The sequence below is a fragment of the Bos taurus genome, chromosome 18 (genome assembly GCF_002263795.3).
Source record: "Bos taurus isolate L1 Dominette 01449 registration number 42190680 breed Hereford chromosome 18, ARS-UCD2.0, whole genome shotgun sequence".
Classification (NCBI taxonomy): domain Eukaryota; kingdom Metazoa; phylum Chordata; class Mammalia; order Artiodactyla; family Bovidae; genus Bos; species Bos taurus.
The window spans coordinates 52,149,506-52,168,925 of NC_037345.1; the positions used below are offsets into that span (position 1 = coordinate 52,149,506).

Sequence of the window (19,420 nt, forward strand, 5' to 3'; positions counted from 1 at the left end):
TTCTTCACATTGCCATCTAGGCTTTGATGTGATAGTCTTCCAAAGGTCTTAGTGTTAACTTTCATCAAGACTTCCGAAGTAAAGAAGAAACACTTTATAAAGTAGATTACTTTCATCAAGTTCTCTACCCCATTCCTACTCCTTCCTGGCCTGAAATAAAAGGAAAAAAATTTGTTGGAAGTTGGTCATTTCATCAAATACATTGATTCAGTGACTGACTTGCACACTTTTCCTAGCGATGGATTGAAAAATTGCTTTTGAAGAGAAGTTGGGAAGTATATATCAAAATACAGGATGTGACTATGATACAGAAATCATAGAAGTGGAACTTACAATTAAGAGAGTCATGTAGAAAAGGTGAGTAGCACATCAAGGATGCTGCTAAATTTTATAAAAGTGAAATATTCAGTAGGAGTTTATTTAAATATATTTTGGTATATGAAACCAGATCTAGAGAAATGATGTCCAAGACTCAGGACCAAAGCATGTAACAGGCTGATGTAGTTTAGGGACATCCTAAACAGGATGCATCCTGTCATCTGTAAATGGAGAAGGCAGTGGCAACCCACTCCAGTACTCTTGCCTGGAAAATCCCATGGACGGAAGAGCCTGGTATATTCACCCTCATGTAAACAGTGACAGGATTTTCAGGGAGTTTCCATGTTTTAGATTCCATATTTTAAAATTTTTATTAAGCATCAATTTTACAGTAAAATACTGATATTTATAGCACTGTAGGTAGTAAAACTATGTAAAACAGAAAATTACTAAACTAATCCCTCACAGTAAGAAAATGTATATATAGCCCAAGTTAAGGAATAGAAGTCTCGGAATCAATTATAAAAGGAAATTTATATGGTTGTTCAAAGATACAGAATATCAGCTAGTATAACATATTTCTGTAACTAATGAAGTTTAGGCATAAATCCATACAGCTCAGAAGATTATTTTAATTCCAATAGTAGAAATTTATACATCTTAGTTCTGTTCCTTACTGGGCTGATGGATGGATAATCCGGAGTACTGGCTTATCCTTTCAAGTGCTTGGTCTGATTAGGAAAATAACTGGTTCATTCCAGGTACTATAATCCAAAGAACCTTGAGCTATGGGGGCAAAGGAATTTAGAAAATGAGTGTTTTAATTGTTTACCAAGGTAACAATGGGCAAACCTGAAGATAAAAGAGTCAATATATGTAAGTCTTGGAGGTAAAATGGAAAAGATGTGCTTAGAGAAAGAACACAGCATGATGGGAACAACCTGTTGAGATTTGAATACTAGTTCTTAGTTCATTTTTCACTGATGTTTAACACTTGTTTGGTTAAAGAACTTTACTCAGCAAAAATGAGTATGTTAATAACGTGAGAGGCAGGTTTTTCAGATTCATTTCCTATGAGTATGAAAGTCCATGCTACCTCAAATTGCATTAGATGTTATATTTTGTTTTGAGTAGATATCAAAATAGCCCACCAACTCTCAAGGTAATTTGTATAGTTTAGTGAGTTAAGTCAAGGACTGAAAAACCACTGCCTTTTAAGTTTGTTGTTGTTTTTTTTTTCCACAACTCTGCATATGGGATCTTCGTTCCCCATCCAGGGAAGTCCTTGTTTGTTTTCTATTTCATAGATCTCTTCATTCACATCCATCTACTTACTGTATTTTTTGTTATTTTTTAAATTACCAAGGGGCGATTTTTTCATTTTAATAATTAACTTATGTATTAGTATATACTTTCAAAATCCCACATTTCTTCCTAATTATGTATTTAAAATTCCCATTCTGATAGTGAATTTTCCTCCTTGTGGTTCTGTCAGTTTTGCTTTTCCAAGTTTGCTTTATATTGTATGTGAACCCATTCTTGGTAGTCTGAAATTTATAAAGTTTGTATATTTTATAATGCTTTTTTCTTCAAGGACTTCTTTGCCATATATTAATAATTTTTAAATTATAGGAATAATTTGAAACCTTGGATAATGCTATCTTCCCTAGAAAGAATTGTCATTTGTTCCCTTTAAGTGCTTGAGTGTCAGTAGCTCAGTCGTGTCCGACTCTTTGCGACCCCATGGACTGACTGTAGCCTGCCAGGCTCCTCTGTCTATGGAATTCTCTAGGCAAGAGTACTGGAGTCGGTTGCCATTTTCTTCTGCAGGGGATCTTCCCAGTCCAGGGGTCGAACCTGGGTCTCCCGCATTGCGGGCAGATTCTTTACCATCTAAGCCACCAGGGAAGCCGGGACTTAAGTGCTTGAAGATAATAGAAAAGATTCACGCTAATCCTATTTCAAGTAATTGAGGTGATTTAGAGTTTGGTTTTAGTCTCCACCAAAGATGATCCATCTCTGGAGAAGGCAATGGCACCCCACTCCAGTACTCTTGGCTGGAAAATTCCATGGACAGAGGAGCCTGGTAGGCTGCAGTACATGGGGGTCGCTAAGAGTCGGACGCAACTGAGCGACTTCACTTTTACTTTTCACTTTCATGTATTGGAGAAGGAAATGGCAACCCACTCCAGTGTTCTTGCTTGGAGAATCCCAGGAACGGGGGAGCCTGGTGGGCTGCCGTCTGTGGGGTCGCACAGAGTCGGACACGACTGAAGCGACTTAGCAGCAGCAAAGGTGATCCATTACCCTATGTCAGTTCAGTTCAGTTCAGTTGCTCAGTCGTGTCCGACTCTGTGCGACCCCATGAATCACAGCACGCCAGGCCTCCCTGTCCATCACCAACTCCCGGAGTTCACCCAGACTCACGTCCATCGAGTCAGTGATGCCATCCAGCCATCTCATCCTCTGTCTTCCCCTTCTCCTCCTGCCCCCAATCCCTCCCAGCATCAGACTCTTTTCCAGTGAGTCAACTCTTCGCATGAGGTGGCCAAAGTACTGGAGTTTCAGCTTTAGCATCATTCCTTCCAAAGAAATCCCAGGGCTGATCTTCAGAAGTACATCACCCTATGTACTTACTCCTATAGGACAGTTCTTTGAGATTTTACTACCGACTTCTCTTGCCTACCCCGACCTCCTCTCAAGCCCCTTGAACGTGGCTAAAGTGATGCTCAGCTTTCAATACTAGAATGATTGGGATTCTCAAGAAAGACAGTAGCAGCTCCAAACGGAACAACTTCGCCAAACTCCGCACTGGCCTTCTAGAATTCAGTACCTAGAGGCTCAGGGTATTCGGAAGTACTTCCATTTCAGAGGGCGGGGCCGTGGCCGTCTTTTCTCTAGGGCATTCTGGGGCGTGTAGTCTGAGGTCCGTATAGCATAGAGCACTTCCGTTATGGACGGCTGGAGCATTCTGGGAAGTGGTCCACGGGTTGTCTCTAGCTGATAGGTGGTGCTTTCGCTGTAGGAGGGACCGGCTACCTCCCACTTTCCCTTCGGGTAAAAGTGTCTTCAATTTCCGGGGCCCGGCTAATCTTGGTGGTGGAGCCAGCGAGTCTCTGACCCTCGTCCTCAGAGAAAGTAAGAGAAACCGCGGCCGGCTGCAGTTTGTCTTCCCCTCCGCTGAGCCTCCAGTTCAGAGAAGTTCCTGTAGCCCCAACTTGGGGACTGCCCAGTCGCTGGTCGTCAGGTTTGAAGGTCTCCCGGCACTTCAACTGGCCTCCCTCAACTACAGTCAGTTCTACCACTTCCTAGGGTATAATTTTGTGGTAGTTGCTTACTCTGTCCTGGCCTCATTATCCGCATTATTAAAGTAGTGTAATTCAGTTCAGTCGCTCAGTCGTTGTCCAGCTCTTTGCGACCCCGTGGACCGCAGCATGCCAGGCTTCCCTGTCCATCACCAACTCCCAGAGCCTGCTCAAACTCATGTGCTTTATCCAGCCTGGCAGTTTGTATGATGTGCTCTGCATATAAGTTAAATAATCGGGGTGACAGTATATACAGCCTTGACTACTGCTTTCCCAATTTTGAGCCAGTCCGTTGTTCCATGTCCAGTTCTAACTGTTGCTTCTTAACCTGCATACAGGTTTCTCAGGAGTCAGGTAAAGTGGTCTGGTATTCCATCTCTAAGAAATTTACAGTTTATTGTGATCTACAGAGCTTAGTGTCTTAGAAAATTTTCATGCATATCAGAAGGTTAGTGAAAGGATCCAAAAGCACTGGGTTTTTTTATGAAATTGCTATAAGAAAAAGGACAGGAAAAGTTCAAATTCAGTAACTTTATGATTACAATGGCCCTTATTGCATCGAAAAATTGATCACACAGTCTACGAAATTTGTCCTTCCACTCCATGTCTAGTTGTCCTTTGGACAAGGAAAAGTCTTCTTTCAGGTTTTTAAAATTTTACTTTTAGTGAGTTTATCGTATCTGCCCAAACTTAACAGCTAGGAGCTTCCCTGGTGGCTCAGATGGTAAAGAATCTTCCTTCAATGCAGGAAACCTGGGTTTGATTCCTGGGTGGTGGAAAAGCCCCTGGAGAAGGGAATGGCAACTCACTCCAATATTCTTGCCTGTGAGATCCCCTTAACAGGGGACCCTGGTGGGCTGCAGTCCATCCACTAAACAGCTGCTGCTGCTAAGTCGCTTCAGTCGTGTCCGACTCTGTGCGACTCCATAGACGGCGGCCCACCAGGCTCCCCCGTCCCTGGGATTCTCCAGGCAAGAACACTGGAGTGGGTTGCCATTTCCTTCTCCAATGCATGAAGGGAAAAGTGAAAGTGAAGTCGCTCAGTCGTGTCCGACTCTTCGCGACCCCATGGTCTGCAGCCTACCAGGTTCCTCTGTCCATGGGATTTTTCAGGCAAGAGTACTGGAGTGGGGTGCCATTGCCTTCTCCAGCACTAAACAGCTAATTAACAATAATGTTTTCATCTTTCAAATTCAGTAACTCTGAGGATTGAGTACAAAGGCCCTGATTGCATTGAGAAATTGATCCCACAGGCTACGAAACTTGTCTTTCCACTTCATGTCTAGTTGTCCTCAGCAGCCAAGTTCTGAATTATATGACTTTTCTGTTAACAATAGTAGAAATCTGTGATCTTCCCCCATTGCATTTTGGGGTATTTCACTCATTATCTAAAAACGTTAAAACTACATTTTAAAGCTATCATCCTCCCCACGCCCTACCCCCGGCCCATTTGTTTTTTCTGGTAGAGTGGTTACAATCCTACTGCAATGATATGTTTCTTATAGTTCTTTTTATTAAGATTCTGACTCTTTACATATTTGTTATGTTTTATCAATGAGATAAAGCTCTACTGCCGTCAGAGAACTGCTTTAGGTTGGCAGTAATAGGATGGATGGCATGAAGGAGTTTCTGGAAATCTTTGGCCGAGAGGTCCTGAGAGTCTGGGGTTGAAGCTCCCAAGGGGCGGGCATGGCCCTTCCTCCACTTGGGGTCCTGGGAAATGTATTTCGCCGCCCTATCACCGCCCCACCCCCACCCCCCGGCGCAACTCTCTCCGGAAATGAGGGGCTGCTGCTCCTGTTCTCTAGGGCTTTTGGGAAGTGTAGTTCTTGAGCTCTGTGTAGTCAGAGGCTCTTCCGCTCCGGGAAAGCGCAGCCGCCACCATTTCTTTCGGTCTGGGAGGTGAGTTATTCCTGCGCCCCCGCGACCCCTCCGAGGTTTTCTGGCTTGAGCGTGGTACTAGTCACTACCTGGCCGGCTGTCTTAGTACGGAGAGGTCGTGGCCGCCGGCGGAAGCCAAGAATCGGAGAGCAGAAGTGCGGAATCCCTCTGCTCTCCTCCCTGGCTTGCCAAGCAGCGCTGCTACTTCTGTCCGTACGATATATGGCAAGCTGTTGATTATCCGTGCCCCTACTTGCATCTTCTGTAAGATTGCGAGAGATATGGTCACTACTGATTAGGGTTGTGATTAGATTCAAGTGAGATCACACGTGTCAGCAGCTTCGAATACTGGCGGCACCACGGGTTGGCTTTTGCTATTGATGCAGTTCTTTTCCCAGGAGCATCGTTTTGACTGGATGCCCCAGGGAAGACACCCAGGAGCGATGGCGTGGCCTTTCTGTCCGGAGACAGCTCCTTCCGAGCTTTGACTGATCTCTTTCTTTAGGAAGCACTGAGTCACCCCGCGCTAGTGCCTCGGAATGTCCGCTGCAGTTTATACAGGAAACGTGAGACGAACACAGTCATTCTGTCCCACCGCATCGTTTTCATCGCCCGTCTTGAATCCGGAAGGGAGGGAAAGGAAGGACTTCCTGCCTCCTCAGAGCATAGCCGCAGGTACATACGGTCTTTCTTGGTTGGTCATCTGTTTTCAGTTAATTAGATTTCCTTGACTCAATAAATTACACTAGGAAAACGTTCAGTTATCTATTGAATACATCTGAGAATGTTTAATATGCTTGTTAATATGTGCGTGTGTGTTTCTACCATAAATATGTTTTTGAAATAAATAAATATTTTAAAAATATAAAACATTTTATTTACTTTAGGTTTTAAATATTAAAAAAATTTTTTTGAAGTATAGTTGATTTACAAGGTTGTGTTAATTTCTGCTGTATAGCAAAATGATTCAGTTATATTCTTTTTACTATGATTATCGCCGAATATTGAATATAGTTCCCCATGCTACACAGTAGGACCTTGTTTACCCATTCTGTACATAATAGTTTGCATCTACTAATCCCAAGCTCCCAATCCTACCCTCCCCTAATGTGTCGTCCGCCACGGCACACCGCCCCCCCCCCCCCGCCCCCTCCCGCAACAACAGTTTGTTCTTTATATCTATGAGTCTGTTTCTGTTCATGGATGTGTGTCATACTTTAGATTCCAGATATAAGTAATGTCATATAGTCTTTGCCTTTTTCTTTTTGGCTTCGGTTAGTATAATAATCTCTAGGCCCATCCATGTTGCTGCAGATGGCACTGTTCTGTTCTTTTTAATGTCTGAGTAAAGTTGCTTTGCATATGTATACACAACATGTACTGTATCCATTCATCTGGCAGTGGATATTTAGGTGGTTTCCATGTCTTGGCTGTTGTGGATAGTGCTGCTGTGAACATTGGGATGCATGTATCTTTTCGAGTTATAGTTTTATCTGAGTGTATGTCCAGGAGTGGAATTGCTGGATTATATGGCAACTCTGCTTTTAGTTTTTTTGAGGAATCTGCATATTGTTTTCCAGGTGGCTTCACTAGGTTACATTGCCACCAGTAGTGTAAGTGGGTTTCCTTTTCTCTACACCCTCTCCAGCATTTATTATTTGTAGACTTTTTAATAATGGACATTCTGACCAGTGTGAGGTGGTACCTCATTGTGGTTTTGATTTGCATTTCTCTAATAATTAATGATGATGAGCATCTTATCATGTGCCCTTTAACCATCTGTATGTCTTCTTTGGAGATGTCTACTTAGGTCTTCTGTCCGTTTTTTGATTGGGTTGTTTGCTTTTTTTGAAATTTATTTTTATTTTATTTTGTATTTTGGGCTGTACCTCACAGCTTGCAGGGATCTTGGTTTCCCAACCAGGGATTGAACCTGGGTCACAGCAGTGAGAGCCTGGAATCCTAACCACTGGACCTCCAGGGAAGTCCCCCTGTTGTTTACATTTTTGATATTAAGCTGTATGAGCTGTTTGTATATTTTGGAGATTAATTCCTCATCGGTCGCATCATTTGCAGACATTTCCTCCCATTCCATAGGTTGTCTTTTTGTTTTGTGTATAGTAGGAGCAGAAATATTCACAATAGGGATGCTGTGTGTGGTCGTGCAGGTTGTTCTTTGTCCATTGGCTGCTGGCTGACAGTCTTGTTAGTAGCTGCAGTCTACTCCAAGCTCTGCTTACCAAGCTATGTGGGCGTATCTACCTTGGAGCCTGCGTGTTTGTGCATAATTTCTGCAAAGATCCACATGGGGTCATGAAAGCCGTGGCCTGCATCTCATGGCTTCTTTGTCCTTCCCCAGTTATGCCTTCTCAGGACTCTGACTTTCCCCAGAAGGAACATGAGAAAATGACCGAGTTTCAGGTAAGTAAGGCATTGCTTTCTGTCTTCTGAGGATTCTATTTCTCAGAGATTAGGGACATCTTTGTCCCTAATCTTCCTTGGAAAGCTTAATGAACACAACACGTCTTGAGTGCACATTGTGTGCTGCTGCTGCTGCTGGCTGTGTGTTTTGTTTGTTTTATCATCTTCTTTGCTTCACAAAGCAATCTTTGAAAAAATAAGGGAAAATTAAAATAGACAAACATAATTTACAGTGCTACCCTCCTTACAGACTAGCTGTTTTCACTTTCTTATTTTCCTTTTTTATAGGCATTCACGACTATATATTTGCAATATTAGAACTGATGGGATGTACTTATTTATTTATTTAGAGTTTTATTGTGTAACCGATTGATTGGCTGTGCTAGGTCTTTGTTGCTACACACTGGCTTTCTCTGGTTGTGGCAAGAGGGGGCTACTCTCTGCTTGTGGTGTGTGGGTTTAGTTGCCCCACGGTATGTGGAATCTTCCCAGACCAGGGATTGAACCCATGTGCCCTGCATTGGGAGGCAAATTCTCAACCACTGGACCACCAGGGAAGTCCAATGAGGTGTACGTGTAAACGTTAGATAAAGGTTTAATATCTCTAATTCTTATCAAAATTAGCAATACAAACTAAGACCCAACTGGAATATGAATAAAAGAAATTATTAGACGTGTCAAAAAAAAAGGAAAGTAGATCTATGAAGAAAATAATGATCATTAATAACTAAATGTGTGAAAATGTTAATAAATCTTCCTATTTATGTATTTCACTTGGATTCTTGAATTTTTTTTGTTTCATTTTTTAAGGCTTTCAGTTCAGTTCAATCGCTCAATCGTGTCCGACTCTTTGTGACCCCGTGAACCACAGCACGCCAGGCTACCCTGTCCGTCACCAACTCCCAGAGTTTATCCAAACTCATGTGCATTGAGTCAGTGATGCCATCTAACCATCTCATCCTCTGTCATCCCCTTCTCCTCCTGCCTTCAATCTTTCTCAACAAGGCTTTAGGTCCTTATTAACCTGTCTAGAGATTCAGGCGCATTTGTACTCCTTCACGTGAAAGGCAATGGCACCCCATTCCAGTACTCTTGCCTGGAAAATCCCATGGGCGGAGGAGCCTGGTAGGCTGCAGTCCATGAGGTCGCGAAGAGTCGAACTCGACTGAGCGACTTCACTTTCACTTTTCACTTTCATGCATTGGAGAAGGAAGTGGCAACCCACTCCAGTGTTCTTACCTGGAGAATCCCAGGGACGGGGGAGCCTGGTGGACTGCCATCTATGGGGTCGCACAGAGTTGGACACGACTGAAGTGACTTAGCAGCTTAGCAGCATGTGAAAGGTGAATTGGGAAAACCTTTTGAGAGGGAAACCTACCATTACACTTTCAAATATTTTAAAGTGCATATTTTTTGACTTTGCAATTGCTACTTCTTGGCTAAGGTCTCTGAAAAAGGATCTTTACAGCATTGATGATAAGTAAATATCTGTAACTAAATGTACTTTATTTGAATTGAGTAAAGCTAAGTCACCAGTTCTAAGGAATACTATACTGTACGGTCACAAAATGAAAGAGATTATGATAAAACTGCTTGTTCAAATTTATTGAGCACTTATTATGTTCCAGGCACCAGTGTAAGTGATTTATATATATTCATTAATGTGATCCTTTCAAACACCTTGTGATTTAGATACCATTATAGAGAGGAAATTAAGATAGTGAGAGGCGAGGGAATTTGCCCAGTATCCTGTAATTAAAGCCTTAAAGTGTGAACTTAGCCTATGCTTTCACCAGCTGTGCGTGCAGCAGTTTCTGGAAGTGGCTTGTGCTTTTAAAGCACAGACCAGAAGCTGTGCACCTGTCCTAGAGGGTTACTGATGGCCCATGACCTTTGCAGACGTTAGAAACAGTGACGGAGTGGGGTGGTAGGGAGGTGACAACGCTGTCACTGAGAGAAAGAGACAAGTGTTGGGACTGAAAACTGCCTGGAGTCCCTCCAAATCAGTAACCGTTTTGGGGTTCATCTTCTTTATCCTGCTTGATGCTGTCCTTCCAGTGGAGGTTGTAAGATTGAGTTGACACGTGTTTGATGTTGTAGGAGGCCGTGACCTTCAAGGATGTGGCTGTGGTCTTCACTGAGGAGGAGCTGGGGTTACTGGACTCGGCCCAGAGGAAGCTGTACCAGGATGTGATGGTGGAGAACTTCCGGAACCTGGTCTCAGTGGGTGAGGACGGGCGCCCTCTGACCCTGAACCTCATCCCCCTTGAGAGTCTCTGATCCTTCTTTGTTTGAAGGGTTGGACCTTTTAGCCAATTTTTTTTTTAACTGAAGGTTAGTTTTGTAGTTACTATTTTGTTGTTGTTGTGGTTTAGTTGCTAAGTCGTGTCCAACTCTTTTGTGACCCCCATAAACTATAGCCCACCAGGCTCCTCTGTCCACAGGATTTCCCAGGCAAGAATACCAGAGTGGATTGCCATTTCCTTGTCCACCTTGGCCCTTCTGAAATGGTTCCTGCCCTGGAAGACAGAGGTGTTTCTAATTCACAGGTTTCTCTGGTCCCTGTCTACTTGGGCAAAATTCTGTCCAGGGGTAATTTGGCCTCCCTGGGGATATTTAGTGATGTCTGGAGATGGTTTTGATTGTCACAGCTGAGGGAGGGGTGCTACTGGCATCTAGTGGCTGGCGATGCGGTTAAACCTCCTCCAATGCACAGCACAACCCCCACCACACAGAATAGCCAGTCCAGAATATCAGTAGTGCCTGACTGAAAAACCCTGTTTTAGAGGAACTAGAAATGCGCAGCTTAGCTTCTATACATTGTCAAATATTTTGGTGGATCATGGAGTCACCTTAGTTCATTGTACTGGGATTATTTTTTTTCAATAAAATAGAATAAGAATAGAAACTGTCAGAGTTCCTTATCAAGACCCTCTCACATTGCAGCAAAACGCATGACCGTTTGCATTAAGTAGTGTGGGAATGTGGGAAATATGATAAAAACAGACATTGGCTAAATCTGATTTTATCTATTTATAGTCATGAACTAGGTTATGACATTTCTTTCTTTTTTTTTTAATTGAAGTATAGTTGATAAATTAATTCAATGTTGTGTTATTTTCAGGTGTATAGCAGAGTGATGCAGTTGTATATACGTATTCTTTTTCAGTTTCTTTTCCCTTGTAGGTTATTACAAAACATTGAGTGTAGTTCCCAAAATTTATTTCTTATTACAGTTCATGATCAGAAGGTTTTGAAATATCACTCAAGGGTTATAGAATTTGGACAAAGATCTCTTTTAGCAGTGTGTTCACCTTAAATATATAAATCTGGCTTTTCCTAGGACATGTTCCATTCAAAGCAGATATGGTATCCCAGTTGGAGACAGAAGAAAAACTGTGGACAATGGAGAGGGAAACCCAAAGAAATGGGCATTCCAGTGAGATCCACTCAGCTGTTACTTCAGGTATTAGTTAATCTGCTTCTCTCCACATCATGCCATCGTCTCTTGCCTGTGACAGCAGCCTCCAGACTGGTCTCCATGCTTCCACCCTTGCACTCCTGTAAGCTCACATAGTAGCCAGACTGGTTCTTTAGAAAGCAGGTAAGACTACGCCATTCCTCTGCTCGAAACTCTCCTAAGGCCTCCCGTCTCACTCCGAGACCTTCCAGTGGACTGCAGGACCCTACCTGACCTGGCTTTCTCACCAAGTTCCTCTTTGATCACCTGGCCGTTGACCCTTGCTTACATCATCCCTGCCATCCTGGCCCTTTTTGGAGTATTCTCCTCTGTTTCCTGGCCTTTGACTTGCTCTCTGCCTCGGTGTCCAGGCCCCCAGCCACTCCCTTACTTACTCAGGTCTTTGCTCAAATCTCATCTCATCAGATAGCCCTTCTGTGTCTGCCCCATTTACTGTCCCATCCTCTCCCCATTCTCCATGCCTTCACCCTGTCTTAATTTGTGTCTAAGCACTGATCACCTCCTGACCCAGTAACCTGTCTTTATTTCCTTGTTCATCATCTGTCTCCCTGTGAAAGTAAGAATTTGGACAGTTGTATTTGCTGTCTCTGTTCAAAGCCTCCAGTGGCCCTTCTGCGTAGTAGGTGCCTAGCACATAATTCTTGGGTGAAGAAATTACTCTAAAAATTACTATTGTTTGGAGCAGGGGTGAGGAAGCTCTCCTCACAGTTCCTTCTGACCTGTGACCCCAGCCTTCCTCATCCGTGAAGTGCGCTTCATCCTCCAGATCCCCAGCCCCTCCGTGGCCCTCGGTTCTCCTGCCCTTGCTCAGATCTTTGTTCACTTCACTTTCTGACCTCCTTTTCCTTTCCCTCCACTTCTTTCCTTTCTCTTTTAATTTGCACATTCCTCACTTCTACCCATTTAAACATATTAGACATTCATGGGAATGTCTAATATACTATATACTCTATACTAATATACTATATACTCTCCCTCTGCCTGAAGAACGAAGCAGAGAAGTTTATCTGTAAACATGATGGACCAGGCCCTGAATTCTGAGAATCGCCGATCTGCCTTCGTTTGTCCATCTCCCTTCTCAGGTCTACATGTTGCTTCACAATTTGATGCCTTCAGGAATATTACATACTTGCTTCACTGGAAAGGGTCTCTCTTTTCTTTTTGTTTTTTTTTAAATTGAAGTATAGTTAATTTACAGTGTTTTACATTGTACACTGGACCTCAGGAATCATGAGCCTCCATATTGTCACACTTCAGCTTTGTGCCATAGACCAAGTCTTTCTCTTAAGAAATCTGGTAGCATTTTCTGCCACCCTTTCTCAAATGTTTTTTTGTATTTTTTTTTTTTTTTTTGGACCTCTTCATCATCCACATTTCAGGATTTAATGGATCATTTTGGAACATTGTCTCCCCATGAACCTCTAATATAATTCTAATTTCTTAACATCTTTCAATATGTAACAGTACATACTCAGTAACCTTATAAGATAAAAGCTGTTCACAGTTATCAGAATGTATCACTAAATTATCAAAAACTAGCCACACCAAGATGCCAGGCATTATAGTTCATCACTTCTCATGTAACAATTTCAACTTGGCTGCTTATGAACAGGAACTGCCTCATCCCTCCAGCCAACTTCCCACTGAACTTCTATATAGCCACTACCCAAGCAGTCTTATGACATATATGGTAATTGTTTCAAGCTGTATATTTCCAGAAGTCTAAGGGCATTGACATAACCCATGGATATGAAGGAGTTCTGATTAGGAAAGAAAATGACAGAATTCCTAAATAGATTTTCCAGTGTAATTCACATCCTAGGAAAGAAAATTACAGAATTTTTACAGAAAATCTAAATAGATTTTTCAGTGTACTTTGCATCCTGGTGTCATACTAGGCTGATGTCATAGGCAACATGAGAAGCCTTCTACATGTTGCAATGAGTTCTGATACCAAACACGCAAAGTTCACAGGCTAAGGGCACTGCCCACCAGGACTTCAGACACCAGCCTGGGGTTTCCAGGGCCTCACTTCTGACCAACTGGCTACAAATTCAGGCGTTTCTACAATAATTTGCTAGGACAACTCAGGACAAGCTCAGGAAAGCTCTCTACGTACAATTACGATTTTATTATAGCAAAAAGGATGCAGATTGGTACTGGAGGGAGATGTGTAGGGAACTCTGGGAGAGTTCTTTCCTGTCTCCCTCTTACAAGGACCCTTGTCTTTACTCTGGGCTCATCTGGAGAATCCAGGATAACCTCCCCATCTCAGGATCCTTCATTCAATCAAACCCAAAATCCTTGTTGCTGTGTCCATTCACATATCTTCAGGCTCCAGGGATTAGGGCATGGGCATCTTAAGGACGTTCAGTTAACAAGTCTGTCATACCCAGAAGCGTGCACATAACTGCTGGGACTTGTTCAGTTTATATTTGACTGTAACTTTCCATTTAAGGAACATTCAGGACTTGACACCCCCTTAAACATTTTAAGCCAGCGGCTTCCATACATTTTAAAAAATTATTTATTTACTGTGCTGGGTCTTCGTTGTTGCGTTGGCGTTCTCTACTTGTGGCAGGCGGGGACTGCTCTCTAGTTGTGTGTGGACTTTTCATTGTGGTGGCTTCTCATGGTGCACAGGCTCTAGGTCTGCAGGCTTCAGTAACTGCCACTCGCAGCCTCTGGAGTACAAGCTCAGTAGCTGTGGTGCATGAGTTTAGTTGCCCCGTGGAATCTTCCCAGACCAGGGATCGAACCCTTGTCTGCTGCATTGGCAAGTGGATTCCTAATCACTGGACCACCAGGGCAGCCCCTTCCATACATTTTTAACTGTGATCCTCAATAAGAAGTATTTTATATCCCAACCCAGCATGAATATAATGCATGTGCATATTTATGTGTATGTCTACAGCTGAAACAGGCATTTCATGTAGTCGTACCCTTACTGCTTTTGATAAACTTTTCATGTCTTTAATCTTTTCTTTTTCCCCAACGTCGCAAGGTATGGGATTGGTTTCACAGTTCTCTAAAACATGTCAGCAATTCGAAGGATTCTGCTACAGTGGGGATAAAGCAGTGAAGAAAGTAAAGTGCATGTCTTCCTTATGACTGTTATTCTAGTGGGTCTAAGAGGGAAGAAAAAACTAGGGAGTATTAGTAAATCAGTAAGTGCTGTGGGGGAACATAAAGCAGAATAAGACAGATGGGAAGAATGGAAAGTGTGGGGAGTGGGGAGGAATTATTTTTACATTGGGTGATAGGAAGGCCTCACCCAACAGAGTGACATTCAAGCAGAGAACCCAAAGGGAATAAGAGAAAAGGCAAGCTTCACAGCTTCCTGGACAAAAACTTTCTAAGTTGAATAGAACACCCCCTCTCCTCCCATTTGAGGTTTCCTTTGAGAGTGTGCACTCTGCTCTCTTTCTTTCCTCCACCCAAGTTCTTTCCCAGCTGTTCAAAGTTAGTTTTCCCCTTTCCTGCTTCTTTTCACAGAGACCTGAATCACTCCCAGGTTTAGAACAATGGATGCTATTATCCCAACCGCTTCCCAGATTTGCTCTTGGAAGATCATTTCTACCAGGACCTAAAATACTGTTCTGTGCCTGCACTCTGAGCTTTTATAACTTAACTGGGTAGAAGCCCACTTATTGTAAGGCTGCTAAGGAAAAGACAAGGGGGCTTTTAATTGATGTTTCTTTTGTCTGGAGTGTGGGTTGTCTTAGTTGTCCTGCAGCCATCTGGTTTCAAACCTACCACCCTCCTATTAAACTGTTGGACCTGTGGTTCTAAATGGGTCACATTTCCGTAAGAGTCTGCTGACCCCTTTCTTTGCTTTGGAAAGAATAACAAAAGGATAAATGGTGTGGTACAGACATGACCCTTGCACTGGATTATCAAGGCCTCATCCCATGGCCCAGGTGTGAAACCCCGATATTTCTGAACAAAGCATTTACTTGTCCTCACCCCTGAATGTTGTATTTTCTTCAGGCAGCAAGATCCCAAATGAGATGGAGACTCTTGGGAAAGTCATGTTCAAATACCTCTCATGTGAAGAACTGTCCTGCTGGCAAATCTGGAAACACACCACAAATGATTTAACTCTGCAAAGGAAGAGTTCCTGGTTCCTGCATGGTGATTCTCTTCAAGTTTCTGAAGATGAGAACCATATAATGAATCATAAAGGAGATCACTTCGGTTGCCTTGAGAATCAGGAGTTTTTGATTCCGACAGCCCAGGCTTCCTGTGGGAGTAGGTGTCTGAGCGAGTCAGAGAATCCAAGCAGAGGTAAACAGATGAGTGTGAAAAATCATCTGCATGTATGTGAAGGCTTCACAAAGAATTCACCGCTGAGCGATCCTGGTAAAACTGACGCAAAACAGACACCCTGCAAAGGAGAGAGACCGCATCCCTGTAGAGTGTGTGGGGAGGGCTTCAGTCATGGTGCAGTGCTCCCAGTTCATCAGGTTGACCCTGGAGAAAAATGCTCCCATCTGCAGACTCATCAGAGAATTCACCCAGGAGGGACTGTCAATAAATGTCCTAAATCTGGCGATGGTTTCCATCAGAACTCCTTTCACCCCCATCACTCCAACCCCACAGGAGAAAAGTCCTACAGGTGTGACAGTTGTGGCAAGGCCTTTGGTAGCAGCACAGGCCTCATCATCCATTACCGGACGCACACAGGGGAGAAACCTTACAGGTGCGAGGCGTGCGGCAAATGCTTCAGCCAGAGTTCCAATTTTCAGTGCCATCAGAGAGTCCACACGGAAGAGAAGCCCTACAAGTGTGAAGAGTGTGGCAAGGGCTTCGGCTGGAGCGTCAACCTCCGTGTTCACCAGCGGGTCCACAGGGGCGAGAAACCCTACAAGTGTGAGGAGTGCGGGAAGGGCTTCACGCAGGCCGCCCATTACCACATACACCAGAGGGTCCACACCGGGGAGAAGCCCTATAAGTGCGACGTCTGCGGCAAGGGGTTCAGTCACAACTCGCCTCTGATTTGCCACCGGCGCGTCCACACTGGTGAGAAGCCCTACCGGTGCGAGGCCTGCGGCAAAGGCTTCACCCGGAACACGGACCTCCACATCCACTTCCGCGTCCATACAGGGGAGAAGCCCTACACCTGCAAGGAGTGTGGGAAGGGCTTCAGTCAGGCTTCAAATCTTCAAGTCCACCAGAACGTCCACACTGGGGAGAAGCGGTTCAAGTGCGAGACATGCGGGAAGGGCTTCAGCCAGTCGTCCAAGCTCCAGACCCACCAGCGAGTCCACACCGGGGAGAAGCCCTACAGGTGCGACGTGTGTGGCAAGGACTTCAGTTACAGTTCCAACCTGAAGCTGCACCAGGTCATTCACACCGGAGAGAAACCATACACCTGCGAGGCATGCGGGAAGGGCTTCAGCTGGAGGTCCAACCTTCATGCTCATCAGCGAGTCCACTCGGGAGAGAAGCCCTACAAATGTGAGGCGTGTGACAAGAGCTTCAGTCAGGCCATAGACTTCCGGGTCCATCAGCGGGTCCACACAGGCGAGAAACCCTACAAGTGTGGTGTCTGCGGGAAGGGCTTCAGCCAGTCCTCGGGTCTTCAGTCCCATCAGAGGGTCCACACCGGGGAGAAGCCCTACAAATGCGATGTGTGTGGGAAGGGCTTCCGATACAGTTCCCAGTTTATTTACCACCAGAGGGGCCACACTGGCGAAAAGCCTTACAAGTGTGAGGAGTGCGGGAAAGGCTTTGGGCGGAGCCTGAACCTTCGCCACCACCAGAGGGTCCACACAGGAGAGAAACCCCACAAGTGTGAGGAGTGCGGGAAGGCCTTCAGTCTCCCCTCCAATCTTCGAGTCCACCTGAGCGTCCACACCCGGGAGAAACTGTTTAAATGTGAGGATTGTGGGAAGGGCTTCAGTCAGAGTTCTCGGCTTCAAGCCCACCAGAGGGTCCACACAGGAGAAAAACCGTACAAGTGCAACATATGCGGTAAGGACTTCAGTCACCGTTCACGGCTGACATACCATCAGAAAGTCCACACTGGCAAGAATCTTTAAAAATGAGAAACGTGTTGACGGCTTCAGTCAGGATACACACATTCAGGGTTTTGGAGAGTCCATGCTGGTGATAAACTATAAAGCAAGGGTCCCCAACCTCTAAGATCTAATGCTTGATGATCTGAGTTGGAGCTAAGGATGTGCTTGAATCATCCCAAAACCATTCCCCCTACCTCTGGTCCTGGGTCCGCTGCTATAAAATATTGAGATGGAAAGGGATTCCTTCAGGTGGCTCTTTCTAGCAAATCCATTTAAAATGGTTGGTGACATAGAACCATAGATAGTAATAGGGAAAAAATAGGTTGTAACCCTCTTGGTAAGATCCCCTTGATTTAAATGATCTCAGAGTGAATATTGGAGAAGGAAATGGCAACCCACTCCAGTAATCTTGCCTGGAAAACACCATGGACAGAGGAGCCTCGCAGGCTACAGTCCGTGGGATCACAAGAGTCAGACACGACTTAGCGACTAAACCATCCACCACTACAAAGTGAATATATGCCTAAAGATAATATGTGAAAAGGATATTTGCCATATACTAGCTAGTTTTTTGGTGGGAGGGTGGGAGTCAAGGAAGACTTGGGGTTATTTTTTCATCAATTTCCATTTTATACTTATTTATAATGGTCATTATTTTTACTAATACTGTAAAACTATGAAAATGAATAAAATACTAAAAGTTTCATATAGCCAAGAATTTATAATATGACTTTATTTTGTATGATAATATGAATTAAAACATATATCTGCCACAGATGGATATGAAGGAATGTTCATTGCATCATTGTTTATAATAGCAAACAAATAATCAGTTGGATTGCCCAAGTATTTTATGATTTATTTATCTAGTGCTAATTGTTAATGGATGTTGGAGGATATCCAGAAAACATTCACCTGGAGAAACAAAGCATGGGATTTTTGTGTGATCTCATTAAAAAGAAAAGGTAGGTATTTATTTTTACTGATCTCTAAATGATGGAATTTTGCTTCATGTAAATTTTTTATGTTTCTTTAAACTCGTTTTGAAATAATTTAACACATGCCAGAAATTGTAAAAACTATCTGAAATCTTTCATGCACCCTTTACTCAGATTTACCAGTTAACATATTTGAAACATATTCTCTTAATGTATGTGAATGTGTATGTATGTGCACACGTGTTGACACATACTTTTAAAAACTATTTTTAATTGGAGGATAACTGCTTTACAATATTATGTTGGTTTCCACCATATATCAGCATTAATCAGCTATAGGTGTACACATGTCCCCTCTCTCTTGAACCTCCCTCCCACCTCCAACCCCACCCCTCTAGGTTGTCAGCGGAACCTTGGATTTGAGCTCCTGTGTCATGCAGCAAATTTCCACTGGCTGTCTGATTTTACACCTGGCAATGATGTTTCAGTGCTCCTCTGTCAGGTTTTCCCACCTTCTTCCCACGCTGTGTCCGCAAGTCTCTTCTCTGTCTGCATCTCCACTGCTGCCTTTCAGGTTGGTTCATCACTGCCATCCTTCTGGGTTCCATATGCATATGTTTATCACGGTATTTGTCTTTCTCCTTCTGACTTACTTCACTCTGTATAATAGGCTCTGGGTTCTTCCACCTCATTAGAACTGACAAATGCATTCCTTTTTATGGCTGAGTAATATTACATTGACATGTACTTTTTCTTAACCATGAATATGTTCCAGTCCTTTTACCCTGTATTGATATATTGTAAGAACAAGGAAATTTACTTACATATCTACAAGTATAGCAGCACTCAGGAAAATTGAATATTGATATATAACATTGTCTAACCTCCAGACCTTATTCAAATTTATCAGTTCTCTCTTTCCCTTTTCTCCCTCCCTCTCCTTTTTATTTATTTTTTGATAGGTGACAGAACTAAAATCAACTTATGGGATCTTTAAAGAAAGGTCTATATTGCCTCCCATATAATTTAATTATTCACCATTTGAATATTCAG

The 19,420-nt window shown here is 43.4% G+C and overlaps 1 protein-coding gene across 1 annotated transcript; it reads left to right on the plus strand.

The window, feature by feature from the left end:
• Positions 1–5,469: 5,469 nt before the first annotated feature.
• Positions 5,470–18,139, plus strand: ZNF227 (zinc finger protein 227). Its single transcript, NM_001077960.2, is given in 6 exon segments — positions 5,470–5,525; positions 6,010–6,179; positions 7,864–7,925; positions 10,026–10,152; positions 11,269–11,391; positions 15,397–18,139. Coding segments are annotated over 4 exon segments (2,364 nt in total). The 5' UTR covers positions 5,470–5,525; positions 6,010–6,179; positions 7,864–7,865; the 3' UTR covers positions 17,451–18,139.
• Positions 18,140–19,420: the final 1,281 nt, after the last annotated feature.